At 37.5% G+C, this 16,093-nt stretch overlaps 4 protein-coding genes across 12 annotated transcripts in view; 2 read left to right on the plus strand and 2 right to left on the minus strand.

The window, feature by feature from the left end:
* The first annotated feature begins 251 nt into the window (after window positions 1-251).
* LOC108978445 (luc7-like protein 3) lies at window positions 252-4,424 on the plus strand. 5 transcript variants are annotated; one of them, XM_018948744.1, is made up of 8 exons: window positions 252-593; window positions 731-1,584; window positions 1,654-1,760; window positions 1,847-2,068; window positions 2,574-2,736; window positions 2,826-2,949; window positions 3,078-3,210; window positions 3,268-3,499. In XM_018948744.1, the coding sequence occupies exons 1-4, from the start codon at window positions 492-494 to the stop codon at window positions 1,954-1,956; spliced, it is 1,173 nt and encodes a 390-aa protein (XP_018804289.1). In that variant the 5' UTR covers window positions 252-491; the 3' UTR covers window positions 1,957-2,068; window positions 2,574-2,736; window positions 2,826-2,949; window positions 3,078-3,210; window positions 3,268-3,499. The 5 variants fall into 5 exon arrangements, with proteins under 5 accessions (XP_018804289.1, XP_018804288.1, XP_018804285.1 ...); XM_018948743.1 differs by having other exon boundaries at window positions 3,271-3,499; XM_018948740.1 differs by having other exon boundaries at window positions 3,078-3,499.
* A 1,516-nt stretch (window positions 4,425-5,940) lies between these two features.
* LOC108978406 (dual specificity protein phosphatase 12) lies at window positions 5,941-9,819 on the minus strand. The gene is made up of 5 exons (XM_018948668.1): window positions 9,264-9,819; window positions 9,072-9,203; window positions 7,400-7,499; window positions 7,067-7,302; window positions 5,941-6,996 (listed from the first exon to the last, which is right to left on the minus strand). The coding sequence occupies exons 1-5, from the start codon at window positions 9,496-9,498 to the stop codon at window positions 6,428-6,430; spliced, it is 1,272 nt and encodes a 423-aa protein (XP_018804213.1). The 5' UTR covers window positions 9,499-9,819; the 3' UTR covers window positions 5,941-6,427.
* A 287-nt stretch (window positions 9,820-10,106) lies between these two features.
* LOC108978409 (probable phosphatase phospho2) lies at window positions 10,107-11,656 on the plus strand. 2 transcript variants are annotated; one of them, XM_018948676.1, is made up of 2 exons: window positions 10,107-10,425; window positions 10,486-11,656. In XM_018948676.1, the coding sequence occupies exons 1-2, from the start codon at window positions 10,416-10,418 to the stop codon at window positions 11,214-11,216; spliced, it is 741 nt and encodes a 246-aa protein (XP_018804221.1). In that variant the 5' UTR covers window positions 10,107-10,415; the 3' UTR covers window positions 11,217-11,656. The 2 variants fall into 2 exon arrangements, with proteins under 2 accessions (XP_018804221.1, XP_018804220.1); XM_018948675.1 differs by having other exon boundaries at window positions 10,109-11,656.
* Window positions 11,657-12,465: 809 nt separating this feature from the next.
* Window positions 12,466-16,093, minus strand: part of LOC108978419 (high affinity copper uptake protein 1) — a 31,220-nt gene continuing 27,592 nt past the window's right edge. For 2 of the 4 annotated variants that reach the window (XM_018948688.1, XM_018948689.1), the window contains exons 3-6: window positions 15,551-15,750; window positions 15,245-15,489; window positions 14,982-15,011; window positions 12,466-14,418 (exon numbers count right to left, since the gene is read on the minus strand). In XM_018948688.1, the coding sequence (XP_018804233.1) occupies window positions 14,217-14,418; window positions 14,982-15,011; window positions 15,245-15,489; window positions 15,551-15,750 (677 nt within the window). In that variant the 3' untranslated portion in view covers window positions 12,466-14,216. The remainder of the gene's footprint in view (window positions 14,419-14,981; window positions 15,012-15,244; window positions 15,490-15,550; window positions 15,751-16,093) is intronic. The other 2 variants (XM_018948690.1, XM_018948691.1) reach the window with 2 other exon arrangements.

Consider the following 16,093-nt stretch of genomic DNA (forward strand, 5'->3'; position numbering starts at 1 on the left):
ACAAATGAATCCGGATTTGTATCCAACCAAGAACCCAACTCGGCAGTATTCCACAATATTATGTAAAAAAATATTGTTAATGTTTGAGACCTAGACCTAGAAAACCATATTTCTTAAATAAAAACTTCGTCGTTAAATTTATGACTGGCTATAATTTAAATAATGAGTATGGACACCATATTAGGTATATTTGCAATGACCGCGTTAGCAACCCTGTGTGCATGCCTTTTTATTCAAGTAGCAAAGTTGAACTGTCATTCTTGTTCTGCTCTTGTATTTGTGGAAAATTGATAGAAATTTTTTTCTGAAAAATATTGTTTTAAATATTTGCATTTAGTCAAAATAAGAAGAAATAGAAGAACTTAAAATAGAAATACACAATTGTAACAGAAGGTTGTTTATGAACTTGATATTTTGTATGAACACGAGCAACGTCGTACTACTGGCATAGGAAGTAAGGGGTTAAAGTCGCAAAAAATTTGTTTTTAACAATGGTGGACGCAGCACGTCAAATGCTGGACGAGCTGATGGGTCGTAATAGAAATTTACATCCATCGGAAGCGCCGCGTAAAGTTAGTTGGGATGATCCGGACGTGAGTATTTAAATTTTCTCAAAGGCAAATCATGCTGTCAAAATATTGTTCGTAACAAAATCAATAATATATGCGAAGGCTTAGAAATAAATGGAATAAGTATTGAGTTTTTGTTTTGCATTTGATTTTTTTTTCAGTTCTGTCAGTATTATATAGTGAAATTTTGTCCACATGATCTCTTCATTAATACTCGTGCAGATTTGGGACCATGCACCCAAATACATGACGACGAAGCAAAACGCTTGTATGAAGAAGCACGTCCATCACCTCGTAAGCGTTCTTACGAAGATGAGTTTTTGCGGTTTTGTAACAACATGTTAAATGATGTCGATCGTAAAATCCAAAAAGGCAAGCAGCGTCTGCAATTAATGCACCGAGATCAGCCCACACCTTCTATACCACTTTCAAAGTACCAGGAACAGTTGAACAATATGAACGCACGTATTAAAAAATTGCTCTCCGAAGCCGAGGAGGCCGGCATACGAGGTGATGTTGATCAGGCCAAGGATCTAATGGCACTTTGCGAGCAATTAAAAGACGAGAAAGAGGCGCTAGTTGCGCAACACGAGCAACAACAGCAAATACACCATCAGACAAATGGTTTATTGAAAGAAAGCTTGACTACGCCACCGCCAGAGAGTAATACGGACAAATCAGATGGTGAAAAATCGCCAAGAAGTGAAGATGGCGGGAGCGGCAGCGACAAGAAAGTTCTGCCTTGGTTGCAGGATCTGGGTACATTGCCTGAGAAGCAAATGGAAGTATGTGAAATCTGCGGAGCCTTTCTGATAGTTGGCGACGCTCAGCAGCGTATTGAAGACCATCTAATGGGAAAACAACATTTGGGTTATTCGCGATTGCGTAAAGCCGTAGAGGAAATACACGAACGTAGACAAAAGGATCGCGAGGAAGAGGAGCGAAAGAGGCGCGAGGAACGTGAACAACGCAGCGCACAGCGCAGCACTTACAGCCACCATAACGAGCGTAGACGGTAAATAAGTTTATTGGATTGCATGCTGTTACATACAATAAATCCAAACCTAAAATCTTTCCATTGCAGTGAGCACCATGATCATCGTGAACGTGACCGTGACCGTGAGCGCGAGCGTGAGTATCGCGGACGTTCACGTGAGCACAGCAGCCGACGTTCGGCCGACAAACATCGACGTAAGTTGTAAATTGTTTTATGCATACATATAGACGCTAATATTGTTTTGCTTTTATTTATTTTTATTTTATTTTTTAACTTTCAGACCATCACAAAGCATCACATCGCAGACGTTCCCACTCGCGCAGCAACCATCGACGCAACAGCAGGGATCGTCATAGTCGCAGCCGTAGCCGCAGCCGCAGTCGGTATTAATTACACGCATTTGTACGTGGCGGATCGAGGTACTCTCCCCAAAAACAAATTTAATAAACTCTAAAAATCTAGCCCAATAAATAAAATGAATAATCTCAAGTCGAAAATCAAGGTGAGTACAAACGTATTTTCAACAGTATATATATTTAAGCATATAAACTTACATACACAAATTTTCGAACTACCAAACGCATACATACAATTCCGAAGCGAATGCGTAAATCTAATAAGGGAAATGAATATATTATATCTAATATGCAGGCTTTTTCTCACTTTTGAGGTTAGAGTTGTTAGTGACGAAAGTTTTTATTTCTGTTTCGCGTGGACTTAATGGTTTTTGTATGGTACATAAAAATTTATAGTGGGCGTCTAAAAGCAAAAATAAAGTTTAGATATAGAGTTTTGGATTGATAGACTTGCTAATTAACTTAGCACACACAAAAAATTTATTATTTGCTTAAGTAAACGACTTACGTACATTTGAGAAGCTCTTTTAATTAACGAGCTTACAAATATTAAAAAAAAAATATTGATTTGCCATCAAAGTTATATTGATTTGATTTTTTGCTCTATCGAGATAAAAAAAAAAACTAAATCTTTAAATGTTTAATTGCTAGGGGAAAAGTTGTTGCATTGGCTGAAACCCACAACACTCGTTGGCTAATTCACTTCGACTGTACTCTGGCTTCTTATGCTCGCGGCATAATGACCGCAAAAATTGCCGTAGGTCCTGTATCTGTCATAATGTAGTCTTTGTTCCGCTGCCAGCGTTATTTCGAGGTACATTTCAAGCAAAAAATCTTAATAAAAATTAGTTTTATGAACAAACAAGGTTTTAATTTTTGAGTTTTTTGTTTAACTTTTCATAGCGTGAGTAAAAACACACGTAAACGCATACGTTTGAGAACGAGTAACTGAATGTCCTCCAGTACCCAGTTCAGTTGCGCCTACAAGACCAATCCCCTTCAAACAAACTCGATACTCGATAACAAGGTACTTTTTTCTATTTTTTGGAATATTTCTAATATGTAGTGTAAAGAAAAAAGTTGTGATACAAAAAAAAAAAAAAAAACAAAAAAAAAAATTAATGCTCGTATTTTTCGTACTATATATTCTGGAAGTCAACATGTGAAGATTACCATACCAATGATATTTGTAGATTTTAAGTGACCCGCGTACGCCCTCATATTCGTACGCCAGTTCGCTACCACTTCGTACGCTCAGTAAACTGCGCACACATTCACCCACACCGAGGTAATTGTTTTAAACAAAAAATCAAATTTTGCAAATTGCGTCTTAATTCTTATTTAGTAGGAGAAAAAAGATTTTGTGTGTTGAGAAGTTATAAAATAAAATGGTGGAAGTGAAGGGATTGAAGTTGATGTGTGATTTATAGTGGAAAACTCAATTTTTTCATACCCGCTTTACAAAGGTAACAAAATAATTTATGATCCTACGGTTAACTTATGTTTTTCTCGTATAATTTTAAATAAATAGTCGTTAAGTTATAAAAACTACAAAATTATTCATCAAAAAATAATACATTAATTATGCAAGAAAAAAATATTAATAAACAATTTTAGTCTTAAGTTGCTTCAAAAAAAAAAAAAATATTTTAATATTTCGCCGCACAACACACTCCATAAAACGTGTCACGAAAGTTTTTTTTTTTTATTTTAGTATGACGCAACTTTTTCAATGTAGAAGCACATATACATATATAAATAAATAATGTATGAAATATGAAGAAATGCGGAATGTGACTTAAATTTCTTTTTTGTTTATTTATTTTTTCGTTTTCGTTTATAAATACTTGAAATCCTTTAAAGCAATCAGTACCAAACTAAATTTATGTTAAGTAAACTTATAAATTATTCAGCGTGCCGCATGTTGCATACTTTTCTGCGCGCATTTGCCAAGCTCGGTTTTCTAAAAAATTACTTTCGTGACCAACGCTGGCACAGCGCATCCTTCCTCATCGTTTACCTCTTCTATTCTCCCTAATACAAGTGTAAGGCTTAATAAATATTTGTGTGATGGTATTTTGTTTAGTCATGAATTCTTTGAATGAATTGAGGCATTCGCAAAACTTTCACAAAACTGTGCACTTTTACAGAAACCCGCCTTCTACAAGAACATGACGCCGTCGCCGTCGCAGGCGCTCCCGCAACTATGCACAACCAACGGCAACGACATTATCAAGTGAACAATCATCATCTGCTTCCTTTGTTGGTGCAACCAGCCAAGCTGCCGAGGCGCCGTCAACTCATTGCAGGTAACAGACACCTTCCAAAAATCAACATTTCTTTCAAAAACACAAACAGCTGCACACAATCGCCAGCCCAACACACAGCCAGTGTCTTGCAAGCAACAACATACATACAACTCAAATAAGCAACAGTACATGTTTGCGTTGCTATGACAACACCAGCAGCAACAGTAACAATACCACAAGGCAAACCGCTGGATTGAGGCCGACTGCAACTGACTGCCGCTGTGTTAGGCCACAAAGAACGCCGTTAAACGAGGTGATTTCTTAAACTATTTAGTTTTATGCTTGAGTTTTTTTTTGAAAACAACTTGAAATAACTGAAAAAAATATATAAATTGGTAAATGGTAATTAGGCGCCCAATGAATTATCCTACTAAATTACTTTTTTAATAATGTGACTTTTTAACATTTTTGCAATTAAATTCAAATTACAATTGAAATTGAAACGTGGAGTAAACGTTTTTACAAAAGCGCTTTGAATTTGCTGCTTCGAATGCGGCTCGTTTTTCACATTTTCATAATATAAATTATTTTTCTTAAACAAATTAAATTGAATCAATAAATATACATTAGCATATATGTACGAATAGATATGTATAAAAGAGTTAAAAAGTTAAAAAAAAAAACATGTAATATAAAAAATATAACACATCGACGCTTTGGCGCCTTTTAAAATTTAGTTTTACGTCAAATGGACTTTTTACATGCATACTGCATACATATATATAAAACTCGCACGCAGTCAGAGCAAATTATCCCGTTTTGTAGGTTTAATTAATGATAGCATAGTAATTTATCGTATACAGATGGCTGCGAAAATTTTTAATAAACTATGCGTACTTGCACCAAAAATGATGACGATGGCGTGAACATTTTTTGACAGGGATGTTATTGCACACGCTTTAGATCGCAGCGCTGAATTGAATTTAAACACCAGAGTTCTTATTTTACACATACATATATTGGGTAGCCGTAAAAGTTTTTTCGTATTTTGTCAAAAGATGTCGTTACAGTCGTACGAAAATACTTTTTCGACTACCCAATACAAATGTACATATCATTTCACATTAATGATTGATTTTTTGGAACGTTTCCTTTGAATTTTTTATTAATTTATTTGAATAAAATAATTTTGTGGCGTAAAATAATGCTTGAAAAAGGTGTGAAGTAAAAATAAATACTATATAAAAAAATAATTTAAGCTGAAATACATGATAAATTTTCAAAACAATAATTGGTATAGAAATTATTGAAAATGAATTCAGAAAGTCAATTTATTTTTTATTTAAAATTTATTTCGAAGATTATGCATAAAATAAGCTATGATTCAGCTTACGACCGTGCCGTCGGTAAAATTTCAAAATATCTAAATTTTATATGAAATTTGATAAAATTTTTATATTTTGATTTACGAAAAAAATTTAACTTTAATTTGTTACTATTTTTTTTTATAAAATTCTAAGTAAAAAAAAAAATTAAGAAAAAGAATTTTTAAGAAGCATATGCAAACATACGTTTTCAAATTTTAAAACTTTGGGAATTGTTTATTAATCCAAATTAAAAGAAATTGCGTTTTATACTAATATTACTAATAAAATAAATAGATGAAATTTATTTTCACTTTTTCAACATTTTTTATTTTTACTTTGACATCAATATTTTTTAAACATTTTTTTTTTTTTTTTTGTAAATGCACATAAAGTGTTGTAAGTTTCTAAAACGATTTTTAAGTATTGTCGAAGCTCTTAGAGAAATTCTATAAATTTAATTCAATCCAATCAGTATGGTTATATAATTACTTTGTATATTTTTTAAATTTTATTTTTTTATTGAGAATTAGCTAATTTTCATGTATCCAAACTTTTTAACATGTAAATCGCTTTTGCGCACTTGAAACCCTTCAACTGTTGCAGACGTTTTTATATTGAATTTTTGATTATGAATTTGTTTACGTTTATCTAGGCGCAACTTGAAAATTTTGATATTTTAGCTAGTGTGAATATTTACTTTCATAACATACACAAAATGGAAGCATTTCAATTTCACATCAAGATTTATAAATTTTGTATTTTTTTTACGTTTCTTTTTCATTTTCTCTTTCTTTACTTGCACTTTCTATTATTGAAGTAATACTTTTGTGAATATATGCGGATTGCCCAAAACTGCCATTGCCCTGCGCTGCTCCACGGCGACGGTAGTCTAAAGCGTTGTTTGGACGTTTTGCACAGCCTTGGAGAGCTCCACGCGCGAAGGTATCAAGTAGAATGCCGGTGACACTTCCTCGCCGCAAGGGCATTGGCAGCCGTTAATCCAGCTGAAATTGCCCACTTTTTGGTCGCACTTCGGGCAATGCAAGCGGCCCTGCGTGTTGTGCGAGATGTCGCGCATCCAAGAGATCGGCTCCACGAACAGTATGTTGCGACAAACAGTCTGCAGTTGCTCGTTGACTGCATCGCCTTCGCCAACTGCGGCGCTGGCAACGGTGGGTGAGGCCAGTGAGGCCTTGCGTATTTGCGCAGCAATCTGTTCCAGCAGCCGCGGCGCCTGCTGTACAACCGGAGAAGGATTGTTGTTGCTGCCGCCTGCCTTTGCGGCCGCTGGTACAGTGCTTGTGGCAAGTGATTTGGTGTTGTGCAGCAGTACGTGCGATTTGGACACCAAAACGCGACGGCACTTGCGACAGCGATAGACAATGGGCTCCGGATTCTCCTGCGTAACGGCGGGATCCGATTTGATCAGACTATTAAAGGATTGTGGCAATATTTTCGCTACCGATTGTGTAAGCCGGTTATTTTTATATGTATTTTGGTGGTATTCAAGTCAAACTACTATATTTACCTTTGCGCACTTGTTCGCCCGCCAAACGCAGTCGATAGAGTTTGTACCGCTGATACTGTTGATCGATTTTACAGCCCATGCGTCGATAGAGCTTCAGTTGCGACACAAAGCCCGGATTGGGTTGCACAAAGCGACGCTTAGAGCGCACCAACTCAAACGCAGCCGGATACTCCAAATCGTGTTGTTTCATAATGAAAGCGATGACGACGGCAGAACTGCGACTAACACCAAAATAACTGAAATGACAGCAAAGTTAAGCGAAGTTGGATATTTTAAGGTAAATAATTTATGGTTTATAACTAAGTATGTTGGATTTACGACAAGGGTACTCACCAATGCACGAGCACACGCCCCTTTTGCGCCATAGCCAAGCTTATAAAATCCGAGCAGGTATCCAGATGGTGCAAAATATCCTCCTTCGGCATGTCGGCAACTTGAGAAGGGGATAATGGGGCAGTTAGACATTAAATATAAAGGGCAAGCAAAGAAAGGTGGCTTGAAGTGATTTGTTTAACCGATTTGAACCGGTTTTTGTGCAGCATTGGTATCACTAGAAAACTGGGTAAAACTTCGAGTAAGGGACCAGACTATCAACTGAGGGATATGGCTTAAATGGGCAAAATTTAAATAACGAATTGAGTAAATTCATTTTTTTGCTCAACATTGGTGAAAGGATTTGCTGTCTATAAAAATCATTATAATGAGGCCAAGTTTTGCAAGCGAACATATTCTCGTAGAACCAGAGGCACGTCTGCTGTATTGAAAACATTTCAAGATCTGCTATTAATAGATGCCAGTATTTGTTTATTTCCCTCATGCTACGCAGTTCCTCCGCACTCACACTTCCACACTGCCATAGGCGCCGCGTTCAAAAGTAAACGCGCTGCCAATAAAAGCTTTGTGGGCTGTTACTTGTGTCTTCATTCAAATAATAGCGTAATAATAAACAAAACCCACGCTACGCTTCCGAAAAAGAGAAGTGGGGTGCCGCAGCCACACGTAAACAACAACAAATGTAACCGCACTAAGCATCCAGGCAAAGAAATAAACCAGCAGACAGCAGGGAGGTGGAAGCTTCTCACACACACTCTCGCATGCACACAAATCCTCAATGTAATGACTACTTTGATATTCGTGTCGACTTGTAGAATTATGATGTGCGTTGCTGTGTGCTGTCATACGCTGGTGGTTGCTGTCATTGACTATAAAGCTGCGCATTGGTTGTTGTCCTTAAGGCCGCCAATTGAAGTGGCGTGAGCAAGAAGAAAATATTTAAATTTATTAAAACCTTCGCAAAACGAAATTTTATGGCAAAGTAGTAATTGAATGCACACACACACACACAAGATATGACATGACAGGGCCTAGCGTGGGAGGAAAGCAGTGGCTATGGAAACATGTGCATGCGTTGGTGTGTGCAACGCACTGGTAACAGGTAGCGACACTACATTTCTACAGGCTTTTGTAACTGCGGACATACTTGTTACGGAAAATGCGTGCGTGTCGACATGCTTTTAATGCGTGGTTAGCTATTGACTGTGATGTCGAGCATTCTACGAAGCAAATGCGTGTGTTACTGGTGTGTATGCATGTGTTAACAAAAAAATAAAATAAAGAAACCTACGTCCTTTATTAGAAGCTTAGTCAGTTGAAGCTGGCTTGTCAAGGTTTTGTGCCATTATAAGCTGAAGCGTGGTGTCACCAGTGGGAGCTTTAAATAGCTTTGTGTATGTCTGTATAATCAGGATTGCAGTAAATAACGAATATCTGCTATGCATTCTATTAATTTTCTCTTTTCCTCCGTTCAGAATAACGGTATGTGGCTGAAGTCAAATGTAATAGCTGCACAGATCTCTGGCTCTTTCGATTTTAACTTTCAAAACATAGTTTGGAAAACTAATAAGGTTTGGACCTATATTTAAATACTTCTATATTTGCATCCAAAATATTTATGTATGTATGTACATGTTGCGTGTGTATTTTTTTCTCGGCAAGCACAACTTACTGTGCACGTATTTGGTTGTAAGAAAGCTTGCCTGGGTGATATGTTGTGGCAGCGGCACTGAGTCCAGTGTTAGTATGTGAGTAATTTCGAAATTTTTTAATGTTTCCATATGGGTAGCGGCGGTTAGATTACCTGCAATGATCAAAGCGTTACAATTACTGTATGTCACATCGCATACTCTGGCACACATACCCAAATATAGTCCTGGTACGATTTCATCCACACTCACCGGTCCGCCGTCAAAGTCCTCGCGGCGCAATGTGCCCACATCTTGTAGTCGACGTTGATTCCTGTTGACATTATCGACTGTTGCACATTTCACGGCCACGCCTGATGCAACTGTTGCGCTCGTGCTGTCGCTGCTTTGACCGTTGGTTCCGATCGTTTCTGTTTGTGCCAGGTTGCGCTCCACCTGCATCTTGCTCATTTATGTGCTGCTATTTTATACAATATTTGTGCTCTACTATAACACTGGAAGCACAATGGTTGCTATAGTTTTCGGAAGCGCTGTTCACTGAACACGTTCAATACCGTGCGCACACTGCAATGCACTGACTGATGTAGCTATCTTTTACTACTGGGTACGGCAATAAAACTTTTATCTTCGCTCAATAGTAAATGCAAATAAACGTCAATAGCACATGGTGATATACTATCGGTTCCGCACAAACTTGCAGTGTTATTGGCAGCTGCCTATTTGTTTTATTTACGTTTGATATAGCAACTAAACAGCTGTTTGCAAAGCGAAGTTTTCTTGAAAGTGAAAGTTGGGGCGGTGTTAAGGGAATTGCCCAAAACAAGTCCCACGACAGGGTGTCACTTTCATTTGCAAGTTTATAAAATTAACTTAATTTAAATAATTAATCGTCATAGTTTCAGCTCTGCTCTGGAACATCATTCAATTATAGTAAGTTGTATCGACACTATCTTGAATAATTGAACCATGGTCTGGAATAATTTTAGTTAGAAATTATGCAAATAATTTTTGTTTAGTACATTAAAATGCAACACTGCCGAAATGTCACTCTTTTGTCCGCTATTTTCTGAACACTCATTTTTATTTTGTGCAATTGTTTAATAGCATAGGAGGTATTTGAAATGGATTTATACCAAGTGTAATGTTATTACTTTGTTAGCTTTTAATCCAAAGTAAAGGTTAAACTTGTGACCTCGAACAAATTTAGATTTTTTTTATACACAAATTTTCCGTCCACTCATTCACACCTATGCAAAATTAGGGAGACGAATGTAAGCGTAGAAAATCAGCTGCTAGTATTTTACATTCACTCAATAGCATTGGCGTTTCGTGTGCGTTTACTACCACTAGAGATAACTCGTTCAATTATGGATAGCTGTAAGATGATTCCTAGAGTATCACGTTGTTTGGTCGCATTTGATTTCGATTGTACCGTAGTGGATGCCAACACAGACGATGTCGTTCGCAATCTCCTACCAGCCGACAACTTCCCCAGTGAAACCATTATACACAAAGAGGGTTGGCAGGAATATATGTCTGAAGTTTTCCGACGTTTGCATAAACAAAGCTTTTCACCACAAACAATACGAGACAAAGTACGCTGCATACCAGAGGTACCTGGTTTTGTGCGTTTGCTCAAGCGGCTGCATCAAGCGCAGGAAAATAAATATGACTTGGTTATTATCAGTGATTCCAATACCATCTTTATAAGTGAATGGCTAGAGGCGCATGGACTGGTAAATTGTTTTGAAAGCATATTCACAAATCCAGCATATTTTGACAATGACGGCTTACTGCATCTGCAACCTTATCACCATCAGACCGACTGCAAATTGAGTGCCGCCAACTTATGTAAGGGTAAAATATTGGAGCATTTCGTGGCCAAGCGGAATCTGCGCGATAATACGCATTACGAATGTATTATTTATGTTGGTGATGGCCACAACGACTTGTGTCCAGTGCTGAAGCTGCGGCAAGGCGATATTGCATGTCCTAGACAAGATTTTGCGCTGGACAAAAAAATAATATCTCATCGCAATAAAATGGATTTACGCGCGGATGTAATTAGGTGGAAAAGTGGCTTTGAATTGTTGAAACAGTTGGCGGAACGTGATGCTGCACTCGATGATACAGATGCAGGCAAGACCTCGACGAAAACAAAGCAGTAGAGAGTAAAGATTGTAATCCCACTGAATTAAGTGCAAGAGGAAATAATATTCTTTTAAGTGCTGTGTTAGTGTGTGTTATTGAAGCTAGCGGTGTACCATATTTTATTTTAGTAGATTTCGGTGTATGAATGTTGATGTGTATCAGTTAACTAAGGACTTTCCATATCTGTAGCCGAATTATATCTGCTTGTATACATTTGTGTACTAAGTGTTTGGTGGCGAGCGTTAATAAAACAATGTCACATGCTCCCCATAAAATTATCTTAATACATTTAAATTTATTGCAATTGAATACTAATTTGGAGTGAATCAGCGGTTTGTGTACTAATGGCCAAAGAGGAAATCTTACAGTGTTAAATATTGCAGGCATACATACAAATATATTTTTAGATGTTTTAGCTGCGAATTATTGCATAAAATAAATAAATAACTGAAAAGCACTGCCAATAGATTTAATTTTGGAAGAGTTTTTAGAAAAGGTAAGGATTTAAGCGCATTTGGCGTTTTGCACACTCGTTTGCTTGTGTACATAGGCAATTTACACACACAGTGCGCGCACACATACATGCGCGGCGAAAAATTCGCCAAAAATCAATTTTAAATTCTTAGTGAAACACCCGGCCAACAGAATCGCCCAGCAGCATGCAACAATAATGTGAACAACGATCAGTTTGTTTAGAAGGACACACCAAAGAGAGAAGACGCAACAAGGTTGCATTCCTGGTAACTAAAAAAGTCTAAAAGTTGGACTATTAATTTGTCAAAGTAATGTAAAAAATTGCATAAAAATATAAATAAAGTCTAAAAATAAGTAAATTTCCGACACCTATGGTCATTTAAAATAAGTTTAGTTAAATTAATCATAAATAATTGCATCACTTTTAATAGTAAATAAAATTTACTACTACAATTAAAAACAACCCTGCAAATCAGTGACACGCAGCACTGTCAGCGAGGATAATGAGAAAGTGGCACAAAAGGAAAGGACAACTGTCACATTTGTTGTTGCCTGTTGTTTTTCAGCGCCTTTCTCATCACTTATGGTCGCCTATTACTTCAGCTGGTTTTGTGCAACGACCGAAAATTGCGTAAATCAAATTAGGGCGGGTCGGTTTCGTTGGAATTTGGTTATTTTTGAAAAATTTGAACTTTTTGATAATAAAAATGATTGAATTTCATAATAAGGAATAAATGCGCACTTTCACACTTACTTGCCCATCCGTCCATACAAATAACACCAGTTGTCGGCTTAAAGGATATTTTGGTCTTTATTTGAATTTTCCACAGTAAGTTTGAAAAATGTACGCATATGAATCTCTGTATGTATGCATATCAGTGAGTATATGTGTGTTTGCTTGTAGCAGCGGATTAACTTTCGCTTCATTTTTCAAAAACAATTTCACAATACAATATTTTGTTGCGTATAGTGTTGACTTCATATTCAATATTTCTTAAATACACGTACATACATATCATATATGGTAGGATTCTTTTCTTACATAAAATGCGTTGTAAAATTTTATAGCACAAGTTTTTACTTAATGAAAACTTAACATGCAATATACAATAACATTTGCAGCAATGTAAGTATTTTTACGCACACCACTGTAACAATTTTTTTCTTTCAAAAGGAGTCAAACACCTGCTCCTACGCACTTTTTACAGCTGTATGTATGTATAATATTAAACAATAATGGATTTTGTGTAGGAATCGGCTGTAGCCTCACTTTCTACATGTAACAAATTGCTTGTAATTTTGGATTAAAAAAAATTCACAAAAATAATGACTATTATTAACTACTACAATAATATAATATGATAAAAAAACCAATATAAATTAAAAAATATATTAGCTAATAACGTGTCGGTATAAGTTGTAGCTGTGTGCATGCATGTTTGTGTCTGCTGGTATAAATTATTGAAATATGTATGTATGTATATAAACGCCATCAAGGGGCATCCACATCGTTCAGCTGAGTAAGTTTCAAACACAAAATAGTAAATAATCACCAAAAAACAAAAAATTGCTATTTAACAATTAAATTAAAGTTCAATAGTCGAAAATACATTTTTTCGCTTATTTCGGTCGAAGGCCAATGCATTCATAGCACCAAACTAACCGCAATCGCAAGTGAACTCGCATTTACGGCGAAAGGTGCACTTTGCAAATTTCTAATTACGCCTAAACAATTGTACAACTACTTCGTGTAAAAATATGTAGTATTTCACTTTATGCTTCTTAAATTCCACCCGCTGACGTAAGACTGCGCGCTATCACTTGCCTAAACTACTTTATATTGCTAACTTTTTGTATGCCTATTTTGTCTTCATTCACTTGCTAGCTACTATTGTTTTTCTTTTTGTTTGTGATTTTGTTGTTGTGTGTGTGTTGCCTTAAATCGTGTTCTTAACAATTTCACAGTTTATATCATAAAAATATCTTAAACTTAGTCTTAGAAGAATTTTAATATTTCGACATTTCTGGCAATTAGCACCGACGCCGCCGCAACCGCTCTCCATGAGCTGTGTGGTGGTGGTGGCCGTTACGGCAATCGTATCAATGATAACTGTCTCATCCTCGTACTCATCATGCTCGTAGTAGTAAATATCATAGTCCTTTTGGTTGTAGTTGGCCATGGTCACTTGCATGCCGCGCTGCCCCGGCTCGGTCATGGAACGCTTAACGTAACGGGCACAGCGCATACTGCCGCCGGCGTTGTTCATCAGCGTATTGGCTGTTGGGTTGCAGGTTGCGCCACCGTTTCTTCTCCCCACATAACCGTCATAACTGTTGTATCTGCCGCTGCGTTGGCCGCTGACGCCGAACCTGTTGCTGGCTCTGCACGCGGTTGATGTTGTTATTGCTGCTGTGGCTGCTATAGTTTGTTGCTGATATTGTTGAAGTTGTTGTTGTTGTTGCTGCTGATAATCAGTATTGCCAATTTGCCTTGGCCAGAGGCAGCGCATCCAAGCGAAGCGCCTTTCACATTTTAAACATTGCTAGTGACAGTGTTCCGTTACATCGACAATCACCGACTTCCGCCAGCAGAACAGGAAGTAGCCCACGGCGGCGCCCAGCACTACGGCAATGCAGAGCCAAACGTTATAGGTCATAAAGATCAGCATCAGCATGAAGGAGAGCGTCACTTGCAGAATGTGGAGCCCGGTTTGATAGAAATGATTCAGCGACAGCATCGTCGGACTGTGGCAGACGGAAAGAGAGGGGAAAGAGAATGGGATAAGTAACTGCAGCACAAAGAAAAGTAAATGTTAATAGCTTAAAAATAAAATGGCGGCAGGAAACGAAATATTTGATGCGTTAAAAAGCGGATAATCGATGCGGCAACAAACACATGCACAAGTAATGTGGTTGATTACTTTGATGAGTGGATGGCTTGGGTATGACGAGTTTTTTTCAGCGAGAGTTCATTAGCGGTTTAATTCTTAATGCAGGCATCCTTGCAGCTCAAGGCTTTTCACCTAACCTCTTTGTAAGTCCAGGTCGCGAATGTCACGTTCAAGTCCGACCACGAAATCCTCGGCAATCAGTGATTATTCTGCCTCGGCATAGGATTTAGGATACTTCTTTATGATAGCTGGTTAGATAGCTGAATAAATTGAGGTTACGTTGGATTTGAGGCGACAAAATGCTTTACATTTGTAACAACACTAATTTTTAGGTGAAAATTAAAATATCTGACGTTCTCGATGCAGCTGATCACACCACTTACTTAAAAGCTATGTAATTTTCATTATTATACTCACGGTTGCTTGTGTATGACTTCGCCAACATATCTACTCGTTACAGATTTTTCGATTTTTTTGTTTCGTTGAGAGCACAAATGTGTATGGGTGAGAGAAAGAGAGAAAAATGAAGTAAAAGGGACAAAACATATGCGAATTAGAATATGGATTACAACAATAGCAACAAACATACAAACAACACGTTAAAGAAGTAAAGAATAAAACAGAAAACTAAAGCTGCTACGAGTACCAAGAAAGTCAACACCCAGTCTACAATTACTTACTGCACAGGTGAGGCGCTCGTCGACGGCGTGCTCCGTTGCGGATCCTCGGGATTGCGTTGTGGCCCGGTAACCGGCCGGTATTCCAGCAAATTGTATGTCTTCCAAAACAGGTACTCGCGATAGTACTTGAGACCCTCGTAAAGCACAGCCATTACAAATATAGCGATCATCGAACCAATCAGGCCCATGATACTATCGAATTTCCACCAGGAGAAGAGCACAGTTTCATTGTAGCCGAAGTGGAACTGCAAAAATAGTGTTACAAGTTAGAGAGATCTTTTGAAACTACAAATCGCCTTTACTTACCGCCATTGACATCATATGATGCATTGCTCCTTCCATATTCATGGTGCCGTGGTCGTGGCTATGATGCATCGCATGCTGGTCGCTCATGGGCTCGTGCCCGCCATGACCCATAACATCCAAGGGGCTGACAGTGGTGGTGGACAACATCGCAGCGGCATGATCGTGTGGTGTTCCAGTATCTAGGGCCAGGAGATGATGTTCTTTAGTTCAAATGGTGCACCATTCCATGGATGGAGTGGAGTTTGAGATAACAAAATAAAAATAACGCAAAGAAAAAAATTTAGGAAAGAAAAACAATACAAATAAAAAAAAAATAAATACATTTAAATAAAAAGAAATTACTTATAAATTAAAAAAAAAGTAATATAATACACGAAAGGAAAAAAGAAAAGATTTCTGGATACCAGCGTAAACAATTGGTGTTAACACGTTGGCTGCCAATGTATCACCGGTGATCACAACAAAAAACTACCCCCAGGTGCCAGTGTATCACCGGTGATCACAGCAAAAAACTACTCCCAGGTGCCAAGCAAAAAAATACAT

Source organism: Bactrocera latifrons, unplaced genomic scaffold, assembly GCF_001853355.1.
Source record: "Bactrocera latifrons isolate USDA-ARS-PBARC rearing strain unplaced genomic scaffold, ASM185335v1 scaffold_121, whole genome shotgun sequence".
Lineage (NCBI taxonomy): Eukaryota > Metazoa > Arthropoda > Insecta > Diptera > Tephritidae > Bactrocera > Bactrocera latifrons.

Coding starts and splice junctions, on each gene's coding strand:
- LOC108978406 (XM_018948668.1), bottom strand. CDS start 9,498: ATGAGCAAGATGCAGGTGGAGCGCAACCTGGCACAAACAGAAACGATC. Junction 7,500..9,071: donor TACAACCAAATACGTGCACA/GTAAGTTGTGCT, acceptor CCCCTTCTCAAG/TTGCCGACATGCCGAAGGAG. Junction 6,997..7,066: donor GGGCGAACAAGTGCGCAAAG/GTAAATATAGTA, acceptor CACAATCGGTAG/CGAAAATATTGCCACAATCC.
- LOC108978409 (XM_018948675.1), top strand. CDS start 10,416: ATGGATAGCTGTAAGATGATTCCTAGAGTATCACGTTGTTTGGTCGCA.
- LOC108978445 (XM_018948741.1), top strand. CDS start 492: ATGGTGGACGCAGCACGTCAAATGCTGGACGAGCTGATGGGTCGTAAT. Junction 594..730: donor TTAGTTGGGATGATCCGGAC/GTGAGTATTTAA, acceptor TTTTTTTTTCAG/TTCTGTCAGTATTATATAGT. Junction 1,761..1,846: donor TTCGGCCGACAAACATCGAC/GTAAGTTGTAAA, acceptor TTTAACTTTCAG/ACCATCACAAAGCATCACAT.